General features: G+C 38.7%; 1 protein-coding gene across 1 annotated transcript; it reads left to right on the forward strand.

The window, feature by feature from the left end:
• Positions 1-1,766: 1,766 nt before the first annotated feature.
• Positions 1,767-22,831, forward strand: LOC131613342 (uncharacterized). The gene is made up of 3 exons (XM_058885020.1): positions 1,767-2,195; positions 3,147-4,490; positions 22,826-22,831. Exons 1-3 carry the CDS (start codon positions 1,767-1,769, stop codon positions 22,829-22,831), a joined length of 1,779 nt encoding a protein of 592 aa, XP_058741003.1.
• Positions 22,832-23,509: the final 678 nt, after the last annotated feature.

Below are 23,509 nucleotides of genomic sequence, written 5' to 3' on the forward strand. Positions count from 1 at the left end.
TTACAAATGCGGAGAATTCAACAATGTGCCATTGATAGGAACTCTTGGTTGTATTAATTATAATCCTAATTTAGCACTACGTCAATTGGGTCATTCCATGGATAAAGAACCTTCCGAGCAACGTACAAAAGAATTGATTTTGCATGATAATGGGAAAGGTGAGCCAAGGACATGGAAGAAGGTAATTCAAGCTTGGAGTAGTGTTCATAGAAGAGATTTTGGGCCAAAGAATGCGATCGCAAAAGAACCTTACACCACATGGGTTCAAGAAAGAGTTAAGAAAGTATTGCTTCCTTTTATTGTGGATCCCGCCTACAAGCCTGATTCTCCTGATCCTGTTCCTTTATCCATCGAAGAGATAGAAGGAATTAGGGCTGCCCTAGAGGCGTCCCGAAAGGAGAAAGAGAAATTAGAGCTTGATTTGCATCAGCTTACTAATGAAAGGAGCCAACTACGCTTTGACCTTAAAGAAAAAAATCAAGAACTCCAAGCGATGAAAGAAGAAAATGATAGGCAAAGAAGTAAAAGAAAGCGTGCAACTGAAGGGTATTTAAGTGCTAACTTTAATTTAGAGGCTCATGATGAGAGGTTGGAGCAAGCTAATACGGAAATTGCAAGGTGGAGAAGGCGTTATGAGAAGGCTTCCCATGACAAAGCAGAATCTGAGAAAAATCTGGAAGCTGTAATCTTTGAATTAACTGATAGGACTAAAGATCAAGAGGATGAAATAAGGAATCTCAAATATGATCTTCAAGAAGCCCTCAATGCTGGACAACAAGAGCACGCAAGAAGATTAACCACGGAAGAAGAACTCTTACAGCGTACGGGTGAGTACGAAAGAGCATTTCAAGCTATGGTATCACTTCGGGAAGTGTTCATGAGAGAAAAAGAGATACACGAGGCAGCCTTGAACGAAAGAGACTATTGGAAAAGACAATACACAATCGTTTCTACAGCTTACGAGCATGTGAGCATGGTTCCTAAGATGCTTGAAGACTATGAGAAATGTCGCGATGATTATGATAAGCTAGTCTTCTTGTGTAATGATCTAATCCTGGATATTCCAAAAAGTTTGGAAAGAGCAGAATCCTCTCCCATTATCCTTCCTAAAGTCGTCAAAGAGTTCATGGAGCTTTGTAGGAGCATGGTGGACAAGTTCAAAGAAGACATCCAAAGGCGTTCTTAGCTTTATGTTGTTTCCTTGTTGCTTTTATTTCAAGTACTTTTAATTCAATTTATTTTGAGTATTTTTAATTTCAGTTTCCCTTCCTCTTTGTGAACCAACAATGGATTAGTATTTTCTTTTCAATAAAGTGTGTTTCTTTTTCGTTACTCATCGTTTCTATAAATATTTACCAACCTTGTTTACCTCTCTAAAAAAAACATATGTGTATATACATGTACAAAAAAAATATATACATAATACATATGTGCAAAAAAAAAAAGGAAAGATGTACATGTATATATATATAAAAAAAAGAGAAAGAATAAAAATAATATATAAATATATATGTGTATTATAATAATGTGGATAAGACATGAACATAGCATAAACATAGCATGCATATCATGCACATCATATTTATTTCAAAAAAAAAAACATAAGAAAAACTATCTTCGTATTCAGTCACACCATTGCAACTCAACCGCGGATTCAGACAAGATCTCAAAAGAAAAAGGCAATGGAACAATTGGAACAGAACCAAGCCGCCCTTCGTGAGGAAGTAACCCAGCTGAAAGGTACTGTGGATGAGATTAAGGGAGGAATGGCACAGATGTTGAGCTTCATGAAGGACATTAAGGATGAGCAGGAAAGAGCGAGGGAAGCTCGGAATCGGTATGAGGAGACGCCAAACGATGGCAATCCACTGTTAGGATATGTTCGAGGCTTTGACCCTCATAAGTCAAACACCCACTCATCAAAGAGGGTTACCAAAACCCATGAAGAGGGAGAAGCCTCCCATGAAGGATTCATTCCCGCTACTCAGAAAGAGGGGGCGCCTCGCACTGTTCGTATCCCTGCTAACAATCCACCTAAGGATGAGGATTATGTGGATTTACAATATGGGGAGGTAGACGAGCCGAATCAGGAGTACCAACATAAGCAAACCCAAGCTGATTCTGAAGAGAGCGCTAGAAATAACGGACAAATCAAGGCGCTGGAAGAAAGGCTGAAGGCAGTAGAAGGATACGATGTCTTTGATGTGGATACCTACGAAATGAGCTTGGTGCCGGATTTGACTATTCCTCATAAGTTCAAGATACCCAACTTTGAGAAATACAAGGGACTCACATGTCCTAGAAGTCATCTGCGCATGTATGTCAGGAAGATGGCTGCTTACGCCAGTGATCAAAAGCTAATGATGCATTTCTTCCAAGACAGCCTAAGTGGGGCATCTGTTGAATGGTATATGCAGTTAGAAAAGACACATATCCGAAGCTGGAACGACCTTGCTAATACATTCCTAAAGCAGTACAAGTACAATCTGGACATGGCACCCAATCGGATGCAACTGCAGAACTTGTCCCAGAAAAAGGAAGAGTCATTCAAGGAATACGCCCAAAGATGGCGAGAACTGGCGTCTCGAGTCCAACCCCCACTATTGGAAAAAGAGCTGGTTGACATGTTTATGAGAACTTTGCAAGGACCATATTACGATAAAATGATTGGAAGCGTATCCTCGGGATTTTCAGATCTAGTGGTTATCGGAGAAAGAATTGAGGACGGAATCAAGGATGGGAAAATACAGGGAGCTTCATCTAACTCTTATCACTCTAAGAGGCCCACCTCAACCTTCGCTAAAAAGAAGGAAGGGGAAACCAATGCAGTAGTGCACCAAGAGTTTAGACCTCCCATGACATACCCACCTCAACAAAGATTCCAAGGCCCCCCGAGGAAGTTCGACCCTTTGCCCACTTCTAAAAGTGAGATACTGAAGTATCTATTAAATGAGCAGTTAGTGGAACTCAGGCCTATGCCACCTCCGATTCCCGGAAAGACTATGCCCAACTTCAAAGCTAATGAGAGGTGTGAATTTCACGCCAATTCTCCGGGGCATACATTGGAAAAATGTTGGGCCTTTAGGCACAAGGTTCAGGACCTGATAGAGTCAGGAGCAATTGCTTTTGACAAACCTAATGTGAAGACAAACCCTATGCCCCGCCATGATGGCACAGTCAATGCAATAGAGGTAGTCACCGAGCAAGAGTTTGTTCAACAACGGAGCTCCCCCATAGATGCCCTTAAGAGGTATCTACTTGCAAAGGGGTTCGTCCTTGAACATAACGAAGCCTTTAAGACAACCTTGCAAAGACTCGTGAATCAAGGGGTAGTTCAGTTTAAAGAATATCCTGAGGAAGAGTATGTGGCCATGCTGGACAGGAATGAACCGTTAATGATACCAAGACAAGGGGCAAGGAAGACGTTGATCATCCCTTGCGCCAAAGCCACACTGCTGATACCCGCACAAGTACACACTAGGATTATCCCAGTCAGGGATCCATATCCTGTGGACAAGATGAAAGCAGTTCCATGGGAATATGAGTCTAATGCTAGTACCGATGTGACAAACATCGTCGGGCCTGGGGGTATGACTCGTAGCGGTCGCATATTCAATACTGCTAAATCAAAAGAGAATTCAGCACAAGCAAATGATCAAGCCACTGTGGTCCCTACTGAAAGAAGCACACCCATAGACAAGGAGATCACTAACAAAGATGCCGAAGAATTCTTGGCATTAATCAAGAAAAGTGATTATAAGGTAGTGGATCAGTTGCACCAAACTCCATCCAGGATATCACTCCTCTCGCTGTTAATTCATTCAGAAAAACATCGAGACACCCTGATGAAGATCTTGAGTGCTGCCCATGTAACCAAAGACATCACTGTAAATCAATTTGATGGAATGGTGGCTAATCTTACTGCTGGGGCATGCTTAAGCTTCAGTGAACACGAGTTGCCCTCACAAGGGAAAGAGCATAACAAAGCCCTGCATATCTCCATACAATGCGGGAAAGCTCATCTGTCTAGAGTGCTGATCGACACAGGGTCGTCATTAAATGTGATGCCAAAGGCCACCTTAGACAAGATAGATTTGGAAGGACTGGTAATAAGACCAAGCCGTCTGGTGGTCAAAGCCTTTGATGGGTCGCAAAGCCCGGTGTTTGGAGAAGTGGACCTCCCTGTGGTAATAGGCCCTCACACTTTCTGCATCAATTTCCAAGTGATGGAGATTGAGCCTGCCTATACATGTTTATTAGGACGCCCTTGGATCCATGCTGCTGGGGCAGTTACCTCTACCCTGCATCAAAAGGTGAAATTTGTGGATGGAAACTCTATAGTAACCGTCAGTGGGGAGGAGGACATATTTGTCAGCAATCTAGACTCATACCGATACATTGAGGCGGGGGAAAAAGCATTAGAGACTTCGTTCCAAGCACTAGAGATTGCCACTGCTGTCACACTGCCAATTGAGAAAACGCGAAGGGCGGTAACATCCTGGAGAGACCTGCAAGACACAAAGATGGAAGGCTGGGGCAAAATTCCAGAAGTGCAAGAGAAGAAAGATCGTCTGGGGTTAGGATGCCAATCAACAAAGAAGGCTGCAAAGGAAGAGCAACGATTCCCTCCGATCGCACAGACTTTTGTCACAGGTGGATATGAGCATGTATCCATGATATCTAGTATGGAAGGAACGCCCAATTTCATCCGGATGATTAGGCCAGGAGAACAACTTCAAAATTGGACAAGCTTGGAGATACCGGAGATAGTTTACGTTTCAAAGTAATTTGCTTTTGTCGTGTGTTTTTCCCTTTCAATTATTTAAAAAAAAAAAACAATGTCGCTCATGCCTCGCCCGAAGCATAGAGTTTGGTTTGTAAGGGCCCCATTTACTTTCAAAGTTAAGTTTATGAATAAAATTGTCGTTTGCATTTGGTATCGAAAACTTTGTCTCGTTCTTGCATTCACTTTCTCGAAATGACAAATAACATTCTTGCATAAAACCAAAGCACAGTCATAATTGCATACTAAAAAAAATATAATAATATAAACTTATGCAGATCACCTTCTAACATCACCGATAATAATACTGCTCAAACTCAATATAAATTCGAGGCTCTCGCTGATCAGTCTGAGGAAGGGGATGAGGAAGACGATGAACTTCCAGAAGAATTGTCAAGGCTAATGGACAGAGAATCCAAAAGCATGCTCCCTCCTCAAGAAGCAATCGAAATCATAAACTTGGGCACCGACAAAGAACCCAAGGAAATCAAGATTGGGGCAACACTGAACGTGGGCATAAAAGCGACACTGGTCAAACTCCTCCATGACTATGTGGAAATATTCGCTTGGTCATACCGAGACATGCCTGGGCTGGATACAGACATCGTCGTGCATAGGCTACCACTCAAAGAGGGTTGTGCACCTGTCAGACAAAAACGCAGAAGAGTTCGGCCCGACATGGATAACAAAATCCGAGAAGAGGTACTCAAGCAGTTTGACGCAGGTTTCCTCGCCGTAGTTGAATATCCGCCCTGGATCGCCAATATAGTGCCAGTACCTAAGAAAGATGGAAAGGTACGCATGTGTGTTGATTACAGAGATCTAAATAAGGCAAGTCCAAAGGACGACTTCCCACTGCCGCACATAGACATACTAGTGGATAACACCGCGCAAGCTTCAGTGTTTTCATTCATGGACGGATTCTCGGGGTATAATCAGATTAAAATGGCTCCGGAAGACATGGAAAAAACCACCTTCATGACCTCCTGGGGTACCTTCTGTTACAAGGTGATGCCTTTTGGATTGCGAAACGCTGGGGCAACATATCAGCGAGCTATGGTCACACTGTTCCATGATATGATACACCAGGAAGTTGAGGTATATGTAGATGACATGATCGCTAAGTCCTATTCTGAAGAGGAGCATCTCACACACTTGCAAAAGTTGTTTGAACGCTTGAAGAAGTTCAAACTAAGGTTGAACCCGAACAAGTGTACATTTGGCGTGAGGTCGGGAAAGTTGCTGGGATTCATAGTGAGCCAACGAGGCATAGAGGTAGATCCTGACAAGGTAAAAGCCATACAAGAAATGCCCGTCCCGAGGACAGAAAAAGAGGTTCGTGGTTTCTTAGGGCGCTTGAACTATATCTCAAGGTTCATCTCACACTTAACTGCTACGTGTGAGCCCATATTCAAGCTACTAAGAAAAGATCAACCAATCAAGTGGAATGACGATTGTCAAGTAGCTTTCGAAACCATAAAACGTTACTTACAAGAACCACCAATACTCGTACCCCCGGTGTCGGGAAGGCCATTGATCATGTACCTCACTGTCCTCGACAGATCCATGGGATGCGTACTGGGGCAGCAGGACGAAACAGGGAGGAAAGAACACGCTATTTACTATCTTAGTAAGAAATTCACCGATTGCGAGTCCCGATATTCACCGTTGGAAAAGACATGTTGCGCCCTAGCATGGGCCTCCAAACGTCTAAGGCAATATATGCTGAACCATTCCACATGGTTAATATCGAGGATGGATCCTTTGAAATACGTGTTCGAGAAACAGGCTCTCACGGGAAGAATCGCGAGATGGCAAATGCTATTGTCGGAATATGACATTCAATACGTCACCCAAAAAGCAATAAAAGGGAGTGTATTGGCAGAACATCTAGCTCATCAGCCCATTGAAGAGTATCAATCTATGAAATTCGATTTCCCTGATGAGGACATTATGCTGGTAAGAGACTATGAAATACCTGGGCCCGATGAAGGACCCGAACCAGGACTAGTGTGGACTCTCACGTTCGATGGAGCCTCAAATGCATTAGGACATGGCATAGGGGCAGTCTTGACATCTCCTGACAATCGTCACATACCTTTCACTGCGAGACTATGTTTCGACTGTACCAACAATATTGCCGAATATGAAGCATGCATATTGGGTCTAGAAGCGGCGATCGATCTGAGGATTAAGTTACTCGAGGTATATGGGGATTCAGCATTAGTAATCCACCAAGTCAATAAAGAATGGGATACGCGAGATGCAAAGCTAATCCCGTACCGAGACCTCATACTGGAACTAATGGCTGAGTTCGATACCATCACTTTTAATCATATCCCGAGGGAGGAAAATCAAATGGCTGATGCGTTGGCAACACTCTCCTCCATGTTCAAAGTAAACTGGCCAAATCATGAACCTCAGATAACGGTCAGACACTTCGAAGAACCAGCCTATTGCCTTACGATCGAGAAACAAGCTGATGACAAACCCTGGTACCATGACATTAAGGAATACCTAGAGAAACAAGTGTACCCAGAAAACGCCTCCACAATTGACAAAAAGACGCTAAGGAGGTTAGCATCTAAGTTCTTCCTAAACGGCGATGTCCTGTACAAGCGAAACTACGATTCGGTATTACTAAGGTGTGTGGATAAAAACGAGGCCAAAGAGATCATCAAGGAAATCCATGAAGGAACCTTTGGGACTCATGCAAATGGACATTCAATGGCAAGAAAAATACTAAGAGCTGGTTACTACTGGTTAACAATGGAGGCCGATTGCTTCCAACATGCAAGGACATGTCACAAATGCCAAATATATGCTGACAAAGTACATGTGCCACCTAATCCACTGAACGTATTAAGCTCTCCATGGCCATTCGCAATGTGGGGGATTGACATGATAGGAATGATCGAACCCAAAGCCTCTAACGGACACCGATTCATATTGGTTGCTATCGACTATTTCACCAAGTGGGTCGAAGCTGCTTCCTACACAAATGTAACAAGACAAGTGGTTACTCGGTTCATCAAGCATAACCTCATTTGCCGATATGGGATCCCAAGTCGAATCATTACTGACAACGGGTCGAACCTGAACAATAACATGATGAAGGAGTTATGCGAGGAATTCAAAATTGAACACCACAATTCTTCACCATACAGACCTAAGATGAATGGCGCTGTTGAGGCCGCAAACAAAAATATCAAGAAAATAATACAGAAAATGGTGAAGACGTACAAAGATTGGCATGAGATGCTTCCCTTCGCCCTGCACGGTTACAGAACTTCAGTACGCACATCCACAGGGGCAACCCCTTTCTCCTTGGTCTACGGCATGGAAGCAGTTCTCCCTATCGAAGTGGAGATTCCATCATTAAGAGTCCTAGCCGACACAAAGTTAGAAGAATCGGAATGGGTAAAAACCCGTTTTGATCAGCTTAATCTCATCGAAGAAAAGCGACTGACGGCTTTGTGCCATGGGCAGCTCTATCAGAAAAGAATGAAAAAAGCGTTCGACAAAAAGGTCCGCCCTCGAACTTACAAAGAAGGGGACCTCGTTCTCAAGAAAATCTTACTGCCCCGACTTGATGCCCGAGGAAAATGGACACCAAACTACGAAGGTCCATATGTCATAAAAACAGTGTTCTCGGGAGGAGCGCTCATCCTCACCACCATGGATGGGGACGAGCTACCACATCCGATCAATTCAGATGCAGTCAAGAAGTACTATGCCTAGCAGGGGCGAGATTCCAAACTACGAGCCCAAGACAATTCATGAAGGATGGGAAATCGAGCAACCATCAACTTCCAAAGTCAAAGGATTACCGGGGCCCTCGAGAGCAAAAGAGCGATAGCAGTATTAATATCATTTCTATTTGTCATTTTTCTTTCTTTCATACCTTTTGTACACTCGCCAATTCAAGGCAACGATCAATAAAAGTCTTTTCCTTTCATACTTATCGCTTCATCATTTCAATACCAAGTGCAAGGAATAATTTATTTCTCATAAACTTTAAACTTCGAACTTAAAACAAGAAACTTACAAACCATCAGACTAAAATAGAGGGGACGAAACCACAACATCTCCGGTAGTCGATATACGCCTGGTCCTGAAAGCACTGCAATACCCCGGTAGATTAACTTCAGACGATCTGAGTTAAGACCCACAAAGCTGCTCGAAAAGCTAAGCAAATCCAACGGGTGACAGAAGATACTGCATCAAAGCCATCATACATATTCATATTCATATACTCACATATGAACCATTTGCATAAGCATGCATACATCTACAACAAATCATAAGCATAAACATTCGCAGAGCATCATTTTACAGATGAAGCTTGGCTTCTCTGGAATCCTATTTCAAACTCTATTTTAAATTTCAATTTCAAACCAAATCGTAACCCTCGCGTTACGTCTTATCACGGCAGTGATAACGGCGATTTCAAACCAAATCGTAACCCCCGCGTTACGTCTTATCACGGCAGTGATAACGGCAATTTCAAACCAAATCGTAACCCCCGCGTTACGTCTTATCACGGCAGTGATAACGGCAATTTCCAACCAAATCGTGACCCTCGCGTTACGTCTTATCACGGCAGTGATAACGGCAATTCCAATCAAATCGTGACCCTCGCGTTACGTCTTATCATGGCAGTGATAACGGCAATTTCAAACCAAATCGTAACCCTCGCGTTACGTCTTATCACGGCAGTGATAACGGCAATTTCAAACCAAATCGTAACCCTCGCGTTACGTCTTATCACGGCAGTGATAACGGCAATTTCAAACCAAATCGTAACCCTCGCGTTACGTCTTATCACGGCAGTGATAACGGCAATTCCAATCAAATCGTAACCCTCGCGTTACGTCTTGTCATGTTAGTCCCTTGGCAGTGATAATGGCACCTTCAACTTCAACCCAAGTCGTAACCCTCGTGTTATGTCCTATCACGGCAGTGATATGGCACCACGTTCTCCAGCAACACATCTACTCCACACTCCGCAATATCAGCAAATTTCAGGGTACTATCAGTGTTCAATAATCTTCCCCCTTCAGGTCGCAACAGGCAAGCAAGCCTATCCGCCTCTTCAGGTTTAAGAATATTGAACAGGGGCAGCTGTCATACCCCAAAATTTGCCCCATCTACTTCACTTACAAAGATGCAAAGACTAGGGTTCCATTCAAGCTACATTCCTAGTCAGGAGCCTCCTAAGGCTAGGGTTTGAGGTTCCCCAAAGAGGGATCAATGAGATAAGGCTCCTAATCAAGGATGTATGGTTTATAGTGATCTAATCTAAATCCATGGCAAAAGTCAAGGCACTACTCCAAAGGTCACCTGCTCAAACAATCTCAAGATCTACAATCAACTGATTCAAATCCAAAGTCAAGGCATGATCCAAACTTCTAACCATTGGCCACACAACAAGTATGGGGATGTATATCCATCATTTGATCAAAGCTTGATCATGATTCCATTAATAGAAACTCAGAGATGAACAAATATAGAAAGGTTCAAATTAGGGTTTCTTAGGAGAAAGTCAACCCAACTTTGACTGGGCATAACTTTCACATGGAACATCAGAAATTCTCCACTCAAAGCCTATTTTGAAGGAAATTGGATTCTCTACAACTTTGTGTCTCACAAGCCAAGGCCAAAAATGCTTCATTTAAGAGATACAAGGCAAAAGATTACAGGTCATTTTCAGGCATCCTTCAAAAGCAGTTTTTTCCCAAAGAGGATATGATAGAGATGAAAGCTTCAAATGAAAAATATATTCCAAAGTGGCTTGTAGAGGACCTCTTGAGGTTTCCAAAAAGTATTAGAACGCCTCCATAGCTCAAATATTGAGGGAAATATGCTTGATCAAAGTTAGGAGACTTTTAGGGACCAAATGTGAAAAAAGAGGGTTCAAATGGAGAAACTTTGCAAAAGGGCCCATAGTATTTTCATACAAACTTGGTCCATAAGCTATTAGCATGCCCAAAAACCACTTGCCACGAAAATTAACATTATATTTGAATTAATGTATTTTTTATTTCATTTTTATGATTTAATAAAGACTAAAAATCAAATATTTTGTTAAAATTATATTTTGTTTGATTTCCAATCAGAATTAATGATCAAATATAATGTAATTTCGTGCATAGGGATTGGAGAAGGAAATTAATACAAATTGGGCCAAATATGGTAGCTTAGAATTCAAGAAATAAAATCCAAATTCTCAAAGTAGTAAGATTTGATTCAAGTGAGGTTTTGGACAAGATTTTAACCTAATTCTATTCCCTATAAGTAGAGAACATAAAGCACCAGACTAGGGGACGGGATTCTGAGAGAAAAACGCAATTGCAAGAACACAAAAAAAGTCACGCAAAACCAAGATTCGGATTTGAAGAATTAGAGACTTTCAAGAGTTTCTGAAGCTTGCAAAAGATTCCTCAAAGGCTTCTGAACGTGTCTGGATCTTTGCTCGACCCCAACACCCCCAGAATACTCTCCGATTTGTCAAAGTAAGTAATTCGGAAACTTGGATCGATTAGAGGAATTCATGCATCTTTACATGTTTTTATTGATATATTATGCTTGATTATGATGCTGTGATCGTTCCTGGATTTGTTTTGTGAAGTTTTCGTGTCTTAATCGTATTCCACCATTAGAGGTGATCTTGAGTATTAGGGTTCCGATTTGGGGTTTCTTATTAGGGCTAAAATTAGGGTTAATTGAATATATGAATGAATTCGCATGGTTTAGGTGAGACGATTGCAGGGGTCGCGAAAGATTTACGTGAGAGTATAGCCTAATCGCTATTTTCGTGTTCTGGTTTGCTACGAGTAAAGCCGTAGCAGTTTCGTAGCTAAATTTGCAGGCCTTTAGGGAAACTGGCGAAGAAGATGATGCGTTGGCATCCGTTGGTTGGATCGTTTGAATTTCGCGCCTGATTTATTGTTGCGCATTGTCTTTTATATATATTATATTGGTGACGCTTCTTTAACGCGTGTATGCGTGTGGCTTGGTGGTTGTGTGAAACGTTGGTGAGGGGGAGGTCATGGGTTCGAGCCTCCCCTTCGCCTATTTATTTTTCTAAAATTGCAAACTCAATCCTGTGCGCCTATGCCTATGGAGCTTACCATGCATCCCCTTGATCTGGGCCATTAACTCCCACTAGCCCTAGATCTAACGCTCTGGAATTGACACCCATACTATACACCCTACTAGCAGCCATACAGGATTAAAACCTTAATAAAAACTTAATAAAAATTTAATCAATTTGTTTTTCTTGTAATTAAAATATTAGTTGATAATTAATAATTTATATTAAAATTATTTTATTTATAGAATAAAAATATGACATTTATATAAAATATGTTTTAATTTGTTATTTGCGCCGATTAAACCGATTAATCGCTGTGGTTAACAATAAAAATAATTAAAGTACTTTTTTTTATTAAAATAAAAATCCAATTAAATTCGATTAAATGGCTGCAATCATCTTATTGATTGTGGTGATTAATCCTGCCTCGTTCTATAATTAATCTGTTATTATTTGTGACCGTATTAACCGGTTATGAGAGGTAACAGTATAAAATAAAATTTATCAAATAATAATAAAATACAAATAAGTTGTTATTAGTGATAATCGAATTAATCGGTTTGAATTGGTAACAATGCAAATCCTTAATCTTTTAACTATGGTGATCAAACCTATTGATCATTGCGGTTAATTGTGCCAAATCAGGGTTGTACGCCCAAATCCTAATAATTCTAAAATCCATTCAAATTACCAAGACAAAACAAACTGCGATAGGCTAACTAAAAAGCCTCTAAAAAACTCATATCAAATCAAATTCAAACTCTAAATGGCGTACAACCCTTCCCGAACTACGTAGACTCTGATCCTCCCTAAGGAGGTACGTAGGCACTTGGCAACAAGGCGAGTCCCCCTCTTCAAAACCTCAATCATGTCATTAAAATTCTGTTTGCCACATTTCTTTACAAACCCTGCCATGCAACCCTAATCTTTGAGCATTAGCCTTTAGGAAAGGGCTGAGGGTGCCTAACACCTTCCCTCAGCCTGATTATAATAACTTACCCTCAATCTCTTATCTGCATAGGGTTCCTATTCGCCCTTCAGAATAGGTGGCGACTCGAAAGCTGAAATTTTTAGGCAGGTTGCTACACATGGTTATCGCACATCTGCGCGTACTTCAACAGGGGCAACTCCATTCTCCTTAGTCTATGGTATGGAGGCAGTTCTTCCAATTGAAATTCAGATTCCTTCCCTAAGGATTATGAAAGAAGCCAATCTAGACGAAGACGATTGGATTCAAACACGGTTGGACCAGATAAACTTGATTGATGAGAAAAGGCTCGCAGCTATTTGTCATGGTCAGCTATACCAAAAGCGTATGATCAAAGCCTTCAACAAAAAAGTCAAAAGTCAAGCATACCAAACTGGTGGCTTGGTTGTCAAACGCATCATCTTACCACAAGGTGATCCCAGAGGCAAATGGACTCCCACCTACGAGGGACCATTCATAATCAAGAAAATATTCTCCGGCGGCGCCATGTTGCTTACCACCATGGATGGTGAGGATTTCCCACACCCTGTGAATACTGACATAGTCAAAAAATACTTCTCTTAAAAAGAAAAAAAACAGCTCGCTAAGTTGAAAACCTGAAAGGGCAACTTAGGCAAAAAAAAATGAGCGTCTCGGTGGATTGAAAACCCGAAAGGGCGGTCCAGGCAAAAGTTAGAGACTAAACAAATACTATCCTGGTAGGCTGAAAACCTGAAAGGGCAGCCTAGGCAAAAGTTAGGGAATGAAGCATACAACTGTGTTCCGTTCAGCTGCCTACTCACCATCAAGATTCAACACCTCAAAGACACCGATCAGTCCAATCACTTTCTTCCAACAAGTGAGGGATGAGATGCTCGAAGACAGATTGGCAATAGCAGAGTTGAAACTTGACTGGATTGTTTTCACATAGCTATTTATCTTCATAAATATTTTCCAAAACTTTCTGACAGTTTCCTACTTCTAGGATTGTTGTCTCCCTGTGCTAACCAGCCTATCATGGCTCTTTTTCAAAAATCAATGCAGCTTAGGCTCAAAAATCACTATTTTCACTTTTTCTGTTTTAAATACGTAAACGTCCCAATGATAATTTTGAATGAACATGTGCATTTAAATATGATTGATGTTTACCAGGAAAAACAGGAATAGCATTCAGGAAATGTCCCAATTATCTGGACATCATCCCATCAGAAGAAAATCCCCAAGAGAAACGCATTTCTCAGCAAATTCCTCAAAAAGATTTTCTCTTCAAAAGAAGTCTTATCCCCCAGCAGGGTTGTTCCAGATTGCTATCTTCAGAAGGTGTGATCCCCGCACCCGGACTTGGTCAGATAGTGCATCGGAGGATTATGCATCTTCCTCATTCCCATTTGAAAGGGCATCAGAACTTCCAGCTACCTTTCATTCCCAAGTGATATTCAAAGATCCTTCTACAGAGTACCATGGTTCTCGAAGAATTTCCCCAGCCGAGGGTACTCAAATAAGACAAAAGATCATCAACGATCACAATATAGTCATGTCCAGATGACTGGCGGAAATTTATTTTCCCAAATAGAAGCTCGACATCTCACATTCATACATCACATATTCATATTCATACATCATGCATCATGCGCATATTCATACGCATATTCATACACAACATCACATGCATATTTCTCCGGGAATATCTCACATTTACATGCATCATAAACATTGCATATCACTAACTTGATTTTTCAGGTAGACGGATATCTTCAACAAAGATGTTCTCAATCACATGCAGTGTTCACCTGAATTCCATGAACAGTTCTCTCAGATATAATCAAGCCGAAGATTCATTCTGATCACTTACCAACTCAAAAACAGACATTGCAGATCTAAAGTTGATACCTCAGACGGTTCCAGAACGATCTAACATCGCAGATCTAAAGTTGATACCTCAGACGGTTCCAGAACGATCTAACATCGCAGATCTAAGTTGATACCTCAGACGGTTCCAGAACGATCTAACATCGCAGATCTAAAGTTGATACCTCAGACGGTTCCAGAACGATCTAACATTACAGATCAAAGCGATACCTCAGACGGTTCCAGAACGATCTAACATTACAGATCAAAGCGATACCTCAGACGGTTCCAGAACGATCTAGCATTGCAGATCTAAAGCGATACCTCAGACGGTTCCAAAACGATCTAACATTGCAGATCTAAAGCGATACCTCAGACGGTTCCAAAACGATCTAACATTGCAGATCTAAAGCGATACCTCAGACGGTTCCAAAACGATTTAACATTGCAGATCTAAAGCGATACCTCAGACGGTTCCAGAACGATTTAACATTGCAGATCTAAAGCGATACCTCAGACGGTTCCACAATGATCAACTTCCAAAATCTAAATCGGAAAAACTTTGGACAAGTTCCGTAGCAATCATCCTCCAAGACTTAAAGCGGTAACCTTGGACGGTTCCGAAACAGTCAACACAAAGACTTTCAAATCCTTCATCAAGATATAATCAATGGATTCATTCTGATGAACAAACCCTCAACCCATTTACCAGGCGGCATCTGAAAGCCCATCTCAGGTAATGTTTCAATCTGCCAACAACATTTCGCAGACGACATTCAAATGCAACTTCCAACATCTCTTCTGATCAAGGTAAGTGCAAATTTTCAGGGCATCTAAATATTCAATCATCTTCTACCTTCAGATTTCAGACAATCTCTTCAGGTTTAAGAAGATTGAATAGGGGCAACTGTTATACCCCAAAATTTGCCCGCATCTTTTTTCAAGAAAACTCCAATCTGAAAATTAAGAGTCTCATATAATCATGGATTTTTATATCCTGACATATGAAATACTTAGTTTTTAGAATTTTTCTTATACAGTAATTTGGCTTGCAGTTGAATTTATTCTTACGCAAACGCCAAATACTGTTTATTACTTCACACATGCTATTTATTTATTTACAGATAAATAGTACTGACACAATTGGTACAGAGTTAAATCTTTTTGCAGGCGCAGAATCAGGAAACTCAGACTGTACTGGTAACAAGTAGATTATTATTATCTTTTGTTTCCCACTAATTTTGGTACTATATTCCATTATTTTCAAAAATCTTTTCAAATCTCTTTTTCAAAAAATCAAATCTCTCTTTTTCCCAACACTATCTCCACTTTCTTTCAAATCTTACTTCCACTCAAATTTTCCTTTTGTACGGAATCACATCATTCCCCAACGTCTCTATCCTTCTTTCCATTCTATAAATACCTCCCATTTTCTTCCATAAAATCTCACATCAAATTCTAATTCATCTCTCAAATTTCTACTTCATAATCCATCCTTTCTTCTTTCCCGACAAAATGGCGAAGCGGTGGGAAACTTGTTTTCTTATGGTCATCACCATTGCTACGGTGATCATGTCTTTCTTCTGTCTACATAGCCCGGAACACTGTGGACCTGGGATGCTTATGCTCCCAATCATCTACATGTTACTATTTGTAGCATGGGTTATCAATCGTCATTCTTAAAATTTGCCGTATTTCTTATTTCTTAAATGTACCGTTTATTCGTCGTACTGTTCAAAATAGTATGTAATATTTGTACTGTCAGTATTAAATGTTGTACTATTTGTCATAATATTGCTTAATTACTCAGATAATATTTTATGTGTTTTCTGCCAGTCAAATATTCATTTTTCTGTGCATTAAATAATTTTCAGGGTTATTATCGGTAATTTTGCCCGCATACAGTAAATATTAGTTATTTATTATGTCTGTGTTTTTTTTAACAAGTCATGTAAATAACTTTCATTTTTCACATAAAACAAAAGGCAAAAACAACAAAAAAAGAAAATTAACTTTGACTGTTGATTTTTCACTCTAACTGCTACGTCAATACCTGAACAGTCAGTTGACAGCCAAGCTGCTGGCAGTACAATTCTCAGTGTTTTGTACCATCAATCAAATCAATCTTTCACAATTCAAAATTCCAAGATTTTTGTTCTAGAAGTCTTCTGAATATCACGCGATTAGCAGAGACTCAACACTGCACAAAAATCAGGTACGCTTAACTGTCTCCTACATAAACAGTCCCTGACTAGGGTTTTCTTGTTTTTACAGGAGAAACAAGTTTTTAAGAGCTCAAATGGATTTCATACACATCCATACATCTCAAAGTACCATCATACAAATTTTCAAACTTCAATTCACTCAGACGCACCGTCAGCAGCTCAAACAGTCAACAGACGACCCGTTTGACCAAAAAAGTCAACAGACAGTCAAAAATGAAATTTTTTGTCAAAGTCCATATTTTGTCAAAGGATTCATCATTTGATCATTGGATGATCATAATTCATCAAGGAAAGATCAAAAATCAACAAAACCCTAAGATTCAAAATTAGGGTTTTTGCCTGAAAAGTCAACTCAACTTTGACTGATCATAACTCTCTCATCCTTCATCCAAAAAATTCAAACCAAAGCTCATTTTGAAGGAAATTCAATTATCTTTCAAATGCCATTGATCCCATGGTCATTGGATTCACCATTTGAAAAATATGATCAAAGACATTACAGGTCATTTTCAAAGTCAACAAAAAGACACTTTTTTCAAAAGGACACACAAGGAGCATCAAAAATCATTTTGACATAAGACCAAAGACATTGGTTAGAGGACTCTTTGAGGTTTTCAAAAAGTGCAAGATCTCCTTCATATGACAAAAATTGAGGGATTTACACCTTGTTGAAGTTGGCTAAATTTTGGGAAAATGCATGAAATTAACATTGCTCAAAAATGTATTTTTTCCAAATGGGGCCAAGTTTTCATGGTTCAAACATCTTTGCCATGTTATTATGGGCCTCCCACGACCAAGACAAGGCCCACACCATTTTTATTCATTTTTTGCTTGATTTTATCTTATTTTAAGATTAAATAAAAAGTAAAAATGGAAGGATAATGGATGGCTTAATTTCTAAGCATGACTCATCAAGGGAATCAATTAAACTCTGCCCCAAGCCAAAGTACAGCAGAAGGAGAGTTGAAAGTCAAGCCATGGTAGCTTGAATGCAAAGCCATAAGTGTTGAAAAAGTCAAGAATTCAACAAAAGCACTTAATGCTTTTAGCTTAGTTTTTAAGCACTACAATGTCTATATAAGAGCTATAGAGCTTCAGTAACAAGGGGACACGAATTAAGAACCATTCTATGCTTGTAAACACACTTGTATCAAGTTGAAATTTTGAAGGAAATTTAAAATTCGAATTTTAAATTCCAGCTTGTTTTAACATAAACTAAGTATTCAAACACGTTCCTTGAACTTCACTGAACCTGTCCAGATCAATTGCAAGCATTGAAACCTCAAGAACACACGCCTAGAACCCACGGTTTGTTCAAATCGAAACCCACCAAAATATAATCATACATGCATGTATAACAAGATGTAGTTGCATATTTGTGTTTGGTTTGATGCTCTGGTCGTTTCTGGAGCTGGAATTAGGTTTTCATGGACGATTGAGACATGTGCCATTTTAGGGTTTTATGACCTCGAAACGGGGTTTTTCTTTTAAGGCAAAATCAAAAGAAAATAAGGCCATGGTTGTGTTCAGTGGATCATTTACAATCGATCCATGGTCTCATATGGTATTTATATTGCATATCTTGTGATTTTCAATTTGCAGGAGCTTTAGTGACGGAAAAAACCGTGGGTAAAGGCTTTACCTACGGTTGCAGAAATTTCAAATGAAGAAGATGAAGCGTGGCAAGCTCTGGTTGGTCAGAACGCGCGCGCCAGCTTTTTCAAATTCTTTGGATCCTGTGCTACGCTGTCCACGCTTTTGCCATGTGCCTCGTTTCAGTGACCACACGATCAATCCAGTCACTCCATCAAACGCACCAGATCATGCAACCACACCATAGACCACACTTATCCACCACACCTGATCGTATCCTTTTAAATTTTATTTCTATTTTAATTTCTTTACAAAATTAATTAAAAATAGTTTTAAAAATCCAAAAAATATACAAAAAATATTTTTAGACTTCTAAAATAATATATTATTTTCTGAAATAAAAATATTTTATTTTTCTTCATAATTCCAATATTTTGCATAATTAATTAGTATATGTTTGTATATTTGCTTTTTAATTATTCTAACCAATCAAAAAATCATAAAAAAAATTGTTCTTTATGTTAAATATTGTTTATATATTATAAACTAATTTTGTACATATTTTGAATAATTTTATCTTTGAGTTTTAATTATTTGTATAATTATTTGTATAATTATGTTTTAATTAGCTTAAATCAATTTCAAATCAAATTTCAAAAATTCCAAAAATTAGTTTTGTTTTAAAATTAATTGACAAATATTTTGTACATATTTTAAACTTAATTTCTAGGTTTAAATCTATTTTCATCTTTTTTCTTCATTTTAATTTAATTAATCATGCATTAATTATAATTAAAATCAATCATAAAAAATCCAAAAACATGCCTTTTATTTTTCTTGCAATTTAAATTCCTAGATAAATGTATAGGATGTCAAAATCATGTAAATAGGCTAGTTTACATTTCCTGCACAATCGATGTAATAGCGTAGATTTACTTTCCGCACTTTACATTTCCGCATTTTAATTTCCAGCAAATATAAACTGCGTGTATGTCAAAGATAAAATTGAACCGTTAGATCACTAACTTCAAAGATAAAATATCTGAATACAAACACAATCACACTTGCACCTCTTAAGGTAAATCCCTTCTCATTCTTTTCAAAATCAAAGTCAAAATTCTACTGTTTCGAGTACAAAATCGAACCTTGCGTTTATATCCGGTGAAAGGATAGATTTTTAAAGGAAATAGGATAAAGACCTTACAACTCAAGGTAGACCTCCTAGTTTGCTTGCTCAAATCAAAACAAACAAAATTCTCATACATTGTTGTTTTTCAAAACAAAACTTTCAAAAAAGACAATACTTTGTATACATCCAAACACGGATTATTACCAAGTTAACGTTCTTTTCAAAACATCTTTCGAAAGATAAACAAGCATTTTGTATACATCCACACACGGATCATTACAAAATTCAATTTACAAAAGTATTTGAAACCACATATGAGCATTCTAAAGCAATTGAAAAGTGATCGAAAAACAAGTGAGCTAAGCAAACTTAAGAGCCCATGGATAACCAAGGATACAAAGGGTGCTAACACCTTCCCTTTGTATAACCTACCCCCTTACCCAGAATTTCTTAAAGGTCTTTTTTCTATTTCTTTTATAAACCTTTCCTTAATTGGATAAAATAAAAGGTCGGTGGCGACTCTGTGAATTTTCAAAAATGCGAAAGCATTAAGCGATAAAAAAGAGTCAGTTCACGTATCTCTACAGATCAGAGGTATGGCCCGGAATTAAAAAACGGAGGTCCGCAGATTGCATACCTCGAACTATTCAAATTTTGTAGTTAATGGGATTGTGTACTTCTAATACAAGTTTTGATATCAATTCAAAATTAGTTTCGTGCTGATTCTGGTATAAAAATTTGACATTTATTAATATGAAATATCAAAAGGGTTAATATGAATAACCATTGTTATAAGGCGCACACTTTCCAGTTTACTACGACGGTCACTAGACCGTGATTGTAAGTATTCAATATACAACCACACGCAACATAACAACGCCTAGTCCCGCGTGGTTAGATATAAATCCCAACCGTTGTTAAATTCCTTTTCCGCAGTAGTGTAGGCACCACATCCTATAAGCTTTGACTCCTTTAGGATAACCAAGGAACATACATCTTAGAGATCTAGGTTCAACCTTATCTTTCCTAATATGAGCATATGCTGCACTGCTAAATACTCTAAGTTGGCCGAGGTCTAGTGGATGACTCAACCAAACTTCTTCAGGTGTCTTCGTCTCCAAAGCAGTCAAGGGACGCCTAATTATTAGGTAAGTTGCATTCATGACTGCCTCAGCCTAAAAAACCTTCTTTAATCCCGTACTAACCAACATACACCTTACTCTTTCTAGAATGGTTCGACTAAACCTTTAAGCAAAACCATTTTGTTAGTGAGTACCTGCAATAGTTTTGTGCCTTGAAATACTAGACACAGCACAATAATTTTCGAAAGCTTCATTACTAATTTCAAGACTATTGTCGGTCCTCAACCTCTTGTCCTTCCTGCCCGTTTGGTTTTTGACTAGAGTCTTCCAACTTTTGAAAATTTTAAAAGTTTCAACTTTAGCTTTCTGAATGAATACCCACAACATTCGTGAGTAATCATCAACTATGGATAGAGAATATCTTGCACCTGAGTGTGAGGGATTCATTGCAGGTTCCTAAAGATCAACATGGATGTAGTTGAGGGATCCATGAGCTCTTTTTTTACTTTTATTAAACATCACCCTACAAGATTTACCAAATAAACAAGGTTCACAAAACTCCAATTTTTCAACCTTGTCACCACCTAGCAACTTTTGCTTTCCCAATTCGACCGGCCCCTTTCATTGACATGGCCAAGTCTCTTGTGCCATAGCTCAGTCTTCGACACTGGTTTTATGGATGCCACGTCTAATGTACCATTTACAACCTCAGCCTCAAGGGTATAAAAGTCTTTCCTCTTGATGCCTCTCAAGACTTCCTTTTACCCCTTCATTACCCTTAGGATACTTTGCTCTCCTTTGAAAACATATCCTTTCTTGATGAATTCACCAAGAGAAATCAAATTCCTCTCAAGATCAGGTACATACCTAACACTAGTCAACAACTTTATTGACTCATCATGACGCTTGAATCAACATATCTAATTCTTGCGATCTTGTAGGCTTTGTTATTTCCAAGCAGCACTGATCCACCATCTTGATCACATAATACCTCAAACAAATATTTGTTTGGAGTTATATGTCATGTGCAACCTAAATCCATTCCTTGCTCGAATCTTCGTTAGAAACCACCAAAACATCAGATGATTCATAATCATCTTGAACAATGGCTGCATTGCCATTGTCCTTGCCATCTCCATGACTCTTCAACCTTTCAGGACACACTTTTCTGGTATGACCTTCCTTCTTACAGCAGTAACACCTAATAGCAAGAGCATCACCACCATAAGGCTTCTGTGGACCTTAACCCTTATTCTTCTCAAACTTACCATCCTTCTTCAAGTCTTTTCCTTTTACGAACAATCCTTCACTAATAGATGATGGCTTGTGCTTCTTTATTTCGTTCAAATCCTTCGAGTACAAAGCTTATTGATCCTCTTTAAAGTTCAGAGACTCTTTTCCACAAAAAGAGGGCTTCTTTGAAGTGAGCATGAGATCTTGGTAAATCACACAATAGCAGCAACGCTTGACCTTCATCACTGTTGGTAACCTTAATATTCTTCAAATCAAGAATCATCTTATTGAACAAATTTGATTGTTCAGTAAAGACTTTTTCTTCACCCATCTTAAATGAATACAAAGCTTGCTTTAGATAGAGGGGATTGACCAACGATTTAGTCATGTACAAACCTTTGAGTTTCGTCCACACACCCGCTGTCGTATTCTCCTTCGAAACCTAACGGAGAACCTTATCACTTAGGCTCAATACGATGGCTTTGTGGGCTTTCTCTATTATTGTCGTCTTCTCCTTCTCCATTAGGGAAGCATTCATCTTCTTTGATCCTTTCAACGCTTCTAACAAACTCTGTTGAACAAGAAAGGATTGCATCTTCAAGCGTCATAGACTGAAATCATTCACTCCGGTAAATTTCTCAATCCCTTACTTTATTGACGACATCTTCTTGTCCACGCACATCGCACCAGTTTGTTGTAACGAGCGTCGTCGAGAACAAACTAAAACTATGAGAAAGATTGAGTTTCTTGAACAAACACAAGAAAATCCTTCAGTATTTATGAAAGACACACACACTCACAGAAGAGGGAAGCAAAAGAAGAAAATCAAGATTTGTTATAACTGTTTTACTATTTATTTTTTCTATCAGGGTTAAAAGATTATAAGTGAATAACAACAATCAATGTTATCTCAATAACCTGAGAGAACCAATCTATTTATAGACTACTATGTTAACTTAAATAACAAGCTAACTTAAATAATTGGGCTAACAGATTGGCCCAATTCGACATGTTAGCAACATAACATATTTTAACAACTGCATGCTTGAACGAACTTATTTTAGCAAGACTTCAACTTATATCGAATAAACTCTTATCGAGACTAGAGTTCAATCCACTTACCACATTAAAAAAACAAATAAAAAAAATATAAATACTTTTTGACACACAATTTTAATCTTAATAATAATGTTTAACAAACAATATCAATTTTTGTCGATTAAAACAAATTTTGAGAACACTTTTTCTTCTCTCTTATTATCCGATAATGTTGAACCGAATAATATTGATTTTTATGAATTAAAATAAAATTTGAGAACATTTTTTCTTCTCTCGTATATGATAAAAAAAATTTCAAATGTATTGTATATACAATGTTATATACTATAGTGTATAGTATAGTTTTATATTCTCTTCACAATGAAAACTTTAAAAAGGAAGGTAAGAAACACAAACCATGTGTACAAAACCAAAAAACAAAGAAAAAAATTGAAAGAAAAAAGGTCATATCAATGGGGGCACACACATGTGATCTTCAAAACTTTATTCAATTA

This window comes from Vicia villosa, linkage group LG6 (genome assembly GCF_029867415.1).
Source record: "Vicia villosa cultivar HV-30 ecotype Madison, WI linkage group LG6, Vvil1.0, whole genome shotgun sequence".
Classification (NCBI taxonomy): domain Eukaryota; kingdom Viridiplantae; phylum Streptophyta; class Magnoliopsida; order Fabales; family Fabaceae; genus Vicia; species Vicia villosa.

Excerpts from the sequence above, each read along its gene's own strand:
- LOC131613342 (XM_058885020.1), top strand. The coding sequence starts at position 1,767 with ATGGCACAGATGTTGAGCTTCATGAAGGACATTAAGGATGAGCAGGAA. Across the intron at positions 2,196-3,146 it reads AGGCAGTAGAAGGATACGAT|ACAAACCCTATGCCCCGCCA; the intron begins GTCTTTGATGTG and ends CCTAATGTGAAG.